Source organism: Carlito syrichta, unplaced genomic scaffold (assembly GCF_000164805.1).
Source record: "Carlito syrichta isolate Samal-C Ts95f unplaced genomic scaffold, Tarsius_syrichta-2.0.1 Scaffold311472, whole genome shotgun sequence".
NCBI lineage: Eukaryota > Metazoa > Chordata > Mammalia > Primates > Tarsiidae > Carlito > Carlito syrichta.
Genome location: NW_007255568.1, coordinates 235024 through 244233, shown reverse-complemented (window position 1 = coordinate 244233; position 9210 = coordinate 235024). Strand labels below are relative to the sequence as shown.

Sequence of the window (9210 nt, the reverse complement as noted above, 5' to 3'; positions counted from 1 at the left end):
AAGGCTGCGGTGGCCGGAAGCGGCCACTGCACTCCAGTCTGGGCGACAGAGTGAGACTCCAACTCAAAATAATAATAATAATAATAATAAACAAGTAAGGCAGAACAGCACTCACACCTCTTCAGTCCGCTTATACACAAGGCGAGGGCGGTAGACACTTTACCTTGTGAACATAGCCAGCCCTCCACCCGCCCCCAGCAGTTCCCAAATAAGGCACTCTGCTCTCCTTTGGAGGACAGAGCTCCCCAGATCCTCCCCTCCAGAATCAAATCTTCAAGGGACTGAAGCTCTCTCTTCTCTTGTAAGTCAAAGATAGCTTTCATTAAATGTATACAGAATACATATATTGATAAGACCTTTACAGATCTGGCTAGATATGGGATCAATCATCACCCCAAGTATCACAGATCCAACCAGTGACCCATCTGAGATTTATAACACACCCCAAATTATCTAACTAAAACAAACTGGTTTGCAAAATAGTAAGCCAGCTGAGCTAAACCGTCTGTCTGCGTCTGCCTTTCATCACTTTGGTCTCAGTTCCCACGTCACCTCCTCGTGAAGGTCTTCCAAGACTACCCTAGATCACGAAGCCCTCTGTCACTCTCTATTCTGTTACTATTTTATTATCTTCTTAGAATCTGTCATTAGTTGAAACTATATTATTGATTTGTTTACTAATTATTTTTTGTTCTCGCTCCGCCCCACCCCACCCTCCACCGCCACTGAAAGTTACGATCCATGAGAATACGGACCTTGCCTCCATTCACCTCTGTCTCCTCGCATATAGAGCAGTTCCTGGCAATCTGAAGCTGATCCACTGACACTTATTAAATGAAAGAAAACATTTTGACACCGCCACCAGGTGCAGATCAGCTAGTAAATGCTACTCAAGCTAAAGATACTTTGTACTGTAATTTTGAGTTGTCTACTAAAGCTGCATAAAACTTTCCTGTGAGCCGGGCTTGGTGGCCCAACCTGTAATCCCACGCCTTGGGAGGCTGAGGTGAGTGGATTTGCCTGAGTCCGTCGGTTCAAGACCCGCCTGGGCAACTTGGTGAGACCTCATCTCTACAATAAATCAAAAAACTAGCCAGGTGTGGTAGCGCATGCCTGTAGTTCCAGCTACTTGGAAGGCTGAGGCAGAAAGATCGCCGGAGCCCAGCAGGTCGAGGCTGTGGTGGCCGGGAGCGGCCACTGCACTCCAGTCTGGGCGACAGAGTGAGATTCCAACTCAAAAAAAAAAAAAAACAAAAAACTTTCCTGTGAAGAGAAAAAGTAGGTAGAAATTGATCCCTGGTCAGATACCTAACATGGCCCATGAGTGTAAGACCAAGTGAGGATGAACTTCAACTGTTTTGTTGTTCTCAGTATATTCTGAATGAAAGAGACTGATGATTAAGAAACATATGCAGCAAATATTAGAGAGAGTAGAACTCTGATAGTTATTTTAATGAAAATTCTAGAGCTCCAAATATGCTGACAACAATTTTAGAAAACTAAGATTGTCACACAGTAAAGGTTAGCTTCTGTCTGAGGCAAAAAACAAACAAAGAAACAAAAGCAAAACAAAACAAAAAAACAAAAAACAAAAACAAACAAACAAAAAAGAAATAGATCCCTATGTGCACCTGACCTGCATTTCAGTCACTCATACCTAGTGTTCCAGGCCAGGTCCCCCAAGAAGTAGACTCTGAGATGGAGATCTGCAAGCAGAATGTGTACTGGGGACTGAGGCAGGGAAGGAAGAAGAAAGGCCAGAAGGAGACGCCGGGCTGCAATACAGTCAGTCGTGATCAAGGCTGCAGCGGGTGCCCCAGGAGAGCTGAAACTGGGCTGGCACTACAGTTAGCCCAAGTGGATGCTAAGGAGCCTTTTTAGCCCTGCCTCTAAACCCCAGGAAGGGGGCATGACCTCGGGCAAGGCAGCTATCTTCAGCCAGGGCAATTCCCAGCTGCCGGGGGAATCCGTCCTTCAGTGCTGCCCAGGACCTCATGTACTCATCATTACTTCATCAAGGGGAAACAGTCACTGAAGCCAAACATGCAGACTTCTAGACATATGGTCCACAATAAACGAAGATCCAGACTTCTGTGACTATAATATAGGACCACTAGTTGGTGTTAATGATGTCTTATACAATATCGCTATTTTTAATAGGAATAAATGAGTCGAAAATCAGGATGGCATTAACCATAACTGAGAGTCAAGCAACACATATATTTTAAAATGCTATTAGAGAGCATAAAATGTTCATGTGTGGCCGGGCTCAGTGGCTCAGCCTGTAATCCCAGCACTTTGGGAGGCCGAGGCGAGTGAGCTGCCTGAGCCCGCTGGTTTGGGACCAGCCTAGGCAACTTGGCGGGACCTTGTCTCTACAATAAGTAATAAATTAGCTGGGCGTGGTAGTGCATGCCTGTAGTTCGGCTACTTGGCTGAGGCGGAAGGATCACCAGAGCCCAGCAGGTCGACGCTGGGGTGGTGGTGAGTGTACCACTGGACTCCAGCCTGGGTGACAGAGTGAGACTTCAACTAAAAAAAAAAAAAAAAAAAAAAAGAGGCCAAGCTCAGGGGCTCAGCCTGTAATCCCAGCACTTTGGGAGGCCAACGTGAGTGAATTGCCTGAGCCCATGGGTTCGAGACCCGCCTGGGCAACTTGGCAGGACCTCATCTCTCTACAATAAATCAAAAATTAGCCGGGTGTGGTAGCGCATGCCTGTAGTTGCAGCTACTTGGAAGGCTGAGGCAGAAGGATCGCCGGAGCCCAGCAGGTCAAGGCTGCGGTGGCTGGGAGCGGCCATTGCACTCCAGTCTGGGTGACAGAGCGAGACTCCAACTCAAAAAAAAAAAAAAGAGTTTTTCAGGTGAAAATCAAAAGGAAACATACATTCTAAACTGAACTACCTATCTGTTATGCCCTACTTAATTTTGAGGATTTTTGAAACACTTTTTAGTTTTAAAATGTTTAAATAAGGCCAGAAAGATGATGTTATCAGGATACTATGAAAACTATGTGGCAGAGGTTATCAATATATCCACTCATCTTGAAAATAAGAAACAAGTTTAGAAACAGATGTACTTGGATGTCTCTCTTTCATCCATCTGATCCAAGAATGTGGAAGAGTTGACGGTGAACACTTACAACTATTGTAATAGAGTACGCATTTCCCAAAGCATGCTCCACAGAATGGCATTCCACAAGTTAGGGGTAGATGTTTTGCATACACACAACTACACAGACAAGATTCCAGAGCCGATGAGCTGAGGGAAAACTGTGTTAAGTTGGTCGAATAAGTATATTTATCACATGACTTCTTAGGGCCTTTATTTAACATTAATTTAATCAATGGCATTCCCTCAACTTAATTTTTCTTGGATAACTACATGAGACACATGCTTCATAGCACACATTTTGGGAAACGGTATTCTAACATTATAAGTTTTATTATAAATACACATCCAAAATATGAAATCATTTGTAATGGCCTATTTTTCATTGACAGTTGTTTTTTGTTTTTTGTCTTTTGTTTTTTTGAGTTGGAGTCTCACTCCATCACCCAGGCTGGAGTGCAGTGGCACGCAGGCTCACAGTCACCCCAGCGTCAACCTGCTGGGCTCCAGCAATCCTTCCACCTCAGCCTTCCAAGTAACCAGAACTACAGGCACGCGCTACCATGCCCAGTTAATTTTTTTCATTTTTATTGTAGAGACGAGGTCTCGTCAAGTTGCCCGGGCTGGTCTCAGACCCGAGGGCTCTGGCAATCCACTCGCCTCGGTTTCCCAAAGTGCTGGGATTACAGGCTGAGCCACTGAGCCTGGCCAACAGCTGAATTATTAAGTGTTCCCCACATTCTCTAGAATGGAAAGGAAAACCTAAGCTCAATGGTGACCAACAAGTTTTCATAGCTGAGATCCTCTCTAGGTCAAATATCATCACACACATATGCACGCGTGCACGCATGCACACACACACACACACACACACACACACACACACAATCATGTAAGAGGACCAAGCAAATACTTAAAAGTCAAATCAGGTCACAGTTCCAGAAGCCCCAACCTGAACCAAGAAGCTCTGGGATATACCTGGATGTTGTAGCAAGTTCGCTGCTGAACGTGTTTCTGCGGCTGGACATCACTCTCTACCCCCAGAGACCTGACCTCTGTCCCTGACGCACAGGTATCAAGCATCGAAAACTGAACAGTAGCAAATGGATACCAATCAGATGGAATTTCTTGGTCTGATCCAAGCTCTAGTTTGTATGACAGGCAATGGGGATGATCAGGACCTCGAGGGAAAAAAAATTAAATAGTTAAAAGATTTCTAGTAGCCCTTGAAATAAAAGGCACATTTCTCCTTAATAAGCAATTTCATTAACACTGTGGCAGAGAAAATTCCATTTAAACAACATACTATCAAAATCCACAATTTTGTACTAACTGGGGGAAGCAGTCTACAATTTTTAAGTACTAGCTTTAAAAGAAGTATGACTTTATTACTATATACATGCATAGATTAACTCCTAAAAATGTTCTCAATGAGAAACATTGCTAAGTTTTCTTTAATTAAAAGATAGGGATAATATTTATGGTAATCATAATTATTTGGCTACAACATACTTAGACCTGTGGAAACCTCTTTCTCTTAAACAACAGCCTCTTATAATAATTCTTTATTTATTTATTTTCTTACTACTGTATTTATAGATAACTTGAAAGTAAACTCCAGCACAAATTAAGTCATATTATTTTTAAAATTCTGATTTTTATGAGTTAAATAATGAAATTTTATTACATTTCAGAAAATATTCCTGGCCAAGAATCCTTTTTTCAGTGGAACAGATTATTTTGTTCTACTGTAATCCTCTCATCCTTCCGAAATGCTTGGACTGGAACAGACGTACAGTGTAGAGGTGGGTGTATTAGCCTTTAATATTTCAATATTTGTTTTGACTCATTTCAATTTGTCATTTAGTGAGCACCTATGCTATTCCAAGCCAGGCTTTGTGCTAGACCCTGGATATTGGATATACTCAAAGATTTCAGGTGGAGGTCAAATAATGTGTGTGTTACAATGGAATAAAAAAGATTTTCACTGTAATCACTCTAGCAACTTTACAAATGTTCCGTGACTCTGTTGCATTTTTCATAGCATCTACATATCCAAGTAGCTATCTTTACTTAAAGTAGTATATGAGATAACAGTCATTTCAAAAGCCAGATTAAATTACTGTACCACCAACATAGCTGGAGAAAGAGTGTTTCCACCAGAATATAGCTTTAGGCACAAAAACAAGAGTTGAAAGGATTCCACTTAATTCTTAAAAGATAAGTTGCCTCTCATTCGGTGCAACCTGTGTCTTGTAGAGAGACTAACAGAATTCTAAAGCCATAAAAGGCCTCGAGAAGTCATCCATCGACTAACCAACAGATGTTCATTAGCCATCTCCACCGCTTACAGGATAGGACAACAGTGGCCTCTGAAGTGCTCTCCACGACCCAGAACACTGCAGGCAAGCGATCACTTCGCTCACATACACACATGCCCTGGAAGATTCCACACTCCATTACCCCTTCTAGTCTTCTGTCTGCGGTGGATAAAGTACGCTCATTTGCACTTAACCCCGCACGCTTCAGTCCTGTTGTGGCAGAGTGGTTGAGAACACAAACACTGGACCCAGATGGCCTAGAACCCAATCCCAGCTCTGCTACTTAACAACTGTGTAATCCTAGACAGGTTGCTTACCTCTCTGAGCCTCAGTTTCTCCATCTGAAAATGAGGGTGGTGATGAACCTTATAAGATTGTCATGAGGAATAAGCAGTTGAGACACACAGAGCACTGAGGCTGTAGTAGTCCAAAGTTGTACAGATAGGCTAGACACTTATTTTGCAAAGTGCTATTTGATTATAAATCTAATATAATTTCATTACTATAATTTTGCTAATAAAGGAACTGTGAATGCTGCATATTTTGAGTTGAAAATGAAATGGGAGGTAATCTGATTTGATACAATTTAGAGTTTTAAAACACTGGGAAAGCTTTCCATGAAAATTGAGAAAAAAAATTAAACCGAAGTTGAAGACCTAGTGCTCCAAACATGTTAGAAACAACAACTTTACACCTGTTTTTCTTAAAAAATGGTAAAAGAGAACATTTTTCCTTCCAAGTATTCCAGTTTATTTTGCTTGGTTTTTAAAAACATGTTATACTCTACTATGTTTAATAATACACTCCCTCTTTAGACTTTGCACCCTGTAAGAAGAGATATATCTGTTTCTCACACAATGTCTGACACGTTTGTGGCTTAATGGTTGTCTGTCCAATTCAAGAATAAGATAGCGAAAATCACGTTGACCGCCAGGGGGCACGCTCGAGCTTTGGAAATTGTTATTCCTCCTTTTCACAGGACGGGAATGCGGTCATAAAATTTTAGGTCTAGCTGCTATCTCGTCCCTCTTGAACCAAACCGTTTTGCAACTGAAACTGAATTGTTGAGGGTTGAAGGGAATGAGTGGTGGGAGGATAACATCAGTGGAAGGAGAGCGAGCAGTCAATGCGCTGATGACAGAGAGCAAAGCAAAAAAGAGAGAGGTGGCCGGGAGCGGGGGCTCACACCTATAACCCCAGCACGTTGGAAGGCTGAGGTAAGAGGATTGCCTGAGCGCATGGGTTTGAGACCAGCCTGGGCAACTTGGCGAGACCTTGTCTCTACACTAAATCAAAAAATTAGCCAGGCACGGTGGCTCATGCCTGTAGTTCCAGATAGTAGGAAGGCTGAAGCGGAAGGATTGCCTGAGCCCAGCAGGTTGAGGCTGCCCTGGCGGTGAATGTGCCACTGCACTCCAACCCGGACCAGAGTGAGACTCCAGCTCAAAAAGAAAAGAAAAGAAGGAAAGAAAAATTGATAAGTTAGAGAGATAGCTAAATTTAATCACTTCTTCACCTCTCTCATTCCCCTTTCTAATTCTGTGCCACCATGTATGTGCTTGGCTAACCAGAGTCCTCATTTGTCTCAACTCTCTTCCTTTCTCTCTCTCTCTCCCTTCCCCAACAAGGTCTAAACTCCTCCATGGTCATTCACACTTTAGTATGAATAAAGTCTAGGAGCTACTACCCCAGGCCAACCTTTGCTGTAAAACGAAAGACTTGCCCACTGTTAAAGGAATATTTAGCATCCATATTAAAAGGGATATTTGCCAGGCTTGGTGGCTCAGCCTGTAATCCCGCGCTTTGGGAGGCTGAGGCGAGTGAATTGCCCGAGCCTGTGGGTTCAAGACCCACCTGGGCAACTTGGTGAGACCTCATCTCTACAATAAATAAAAAATTAGCGGGGCATGGTAGTGCGCGCCTGTAGTTCCGGCTACTCGGAAGGCTTAGGCAGAAGGATCGCCGGAGCCCAGCAGGTCGAGGCTGCAGTGGCCGGGAGTAGCCACTGCACTCCAGTCTGGGCAACAGAGTCAGACTCCAACTCAAAAAGAAAAAGGGGGGGGACATTTAAGGCACCAGCAGCTCTTCCCACCTCTGAAAGCACAGGAAAGTGATTTCACCAATAAAAAACGGTCAATCTTGATCTCAGAAATTACCAGAAAGGAAAAAAAATTATAATTAAACTATATAGTCTCTTTCAGTTTTCATTTTTGAAATTTTTTTCTAATATTCAGGTTTTTCAGAAACTATCTTGAATATCTAATATTCAGGTTTTTCAGAAACATTTTAAAAAGCTCTTAAAAAAATGTCCTGTCCTCTAGAAGCACAACTGACCTAAAAATTCTATGGAAAATAGAGATGCATTCTGGGACCCTGCTACTTTAAGTGTATTCCTTGTGGCAGGTACTGGCATCACTTGAGTGCTTGTTAGCAACACAGTATCCCGGTATCCAGGTGGCACCTGCAGAATCAGAATCTACATTGTAGCAAGGTGATTCCTGGGCACACACAGGTTGAGAAGCACAAAGATGTCCTGGCAGGGCAAGGATTTCTCCACCGCCCCCACCTTACTCTTTCCATGCTTCTTCTCAGTGGGGTAAGGAGACAATCGCAGATTCTTCGCAGAGGAGGCTGTAGCCTGCCTGGGCACCCTCTCACTCTCTGCACTACCCTCTCACCCATGAATGGAAAAGCCTAGGGCAGGACCCTGTGATCTCAGAAATATCCTGCTCCAAACCCGGCTCAGAGGTCCACCCTGCCCCCTGGATTCGATCTGACACAGCCCCAGGGTCTCCTCCCTGCACACAGCCTTGATCTCAGCAAAGTAGTTTTGATCCCAAAGGATTTGTTCAGTGAATGTCACTGTAAAATGGACTGAAATACTTGTAAAACATGGATTTGTGTGAGCCTGGTGCTGTGACAGTCTTCCAAATGAATTCCTGGAGGCCAAGATCAAGTCCAACCAGCTTCTCTGGGAATGTCCACTCTTGTCACTCTGGGTGGGTTCAACTGCTAGTAAATATCAATGGGAGGGTAACAGCGGAGCTCTAGAAGACACAGGGATACACAGCGGAGCTCTAGAAGACACAGGGATACACAGAACAGGGAGGAATGGTCACTGCCGAGGGACCAGAACAGGTGTCAGAACAGGAGGGTGATCGGATCAGTCATTTTCAACCTGGATGCATGGGGGAATCTTTATATACACCAACACCTGGGTCTCACCCCAGGAGAGTCAGACTGGTAAAGGATGAAGCCTAAATATGAGTATGTGCTTGAAGCTTTAATGATTCTAACATGTGGCCATTGGCTAAGCGCAGTGGCTCACACCTATGATCCCAGCATTTTGGAAAGCCGAGGCAGGAGGATCACTTGGACCCAGGAGTTCGAGACCAGCCTGGACAGTACAGTGAGACCTCATCTTTACAAAAAATATCTTAATGATCCTAACATATGGCCAGTGGCTGGGCGCAGTGGCTCATGCCTGTAACCTCAGCACTTTGGGAGGCCAATGTGGGAGGATCGCTTGAGGCCGAGTGTTTGAGACCAGCCTGGGCAACATAGCAAGACCCCCATCTCTGAAAAAAAAAAAAAAAAGGAAGCAAGTTGGTTTCACAGGGAGTGTCTGTGTTGTCCTGAATTTACTGAAGAGCTTACACGAGGAAGAAGGTTCTGAGAGAGCATTTCTTCTGTTAAAAGAAGTGAAAGAATGAACTCTGTCCCCTAGGAGAGGAAAGTCACAGAGCCCTTAGGAGTTGCCTGAAACCTCTATCGAGTC

General features: G+C 43.8%; 1 protein-coding gene across 1 annotated transcript in view; it reads right to left on the bottom strand.

The window, feature by feature from the left end:
• Positions 1 to 9210, bottom strand: part of STON1 (stonin 1) — a 16035-nt gene that overhangs the window by 1075 nt on the left and 5750 nt on the right. The window contains exon 2 of the mRNA XM_008068677.2: positions 4090 to 4292. Within this exon, the coding sequence (XP_008066868.1) occupies positions 4090 to 4292 (203 nt within the window). The remainder of the gene's footprint in view (positions 1 to 4089; positions 4293 to 9210) is intronic.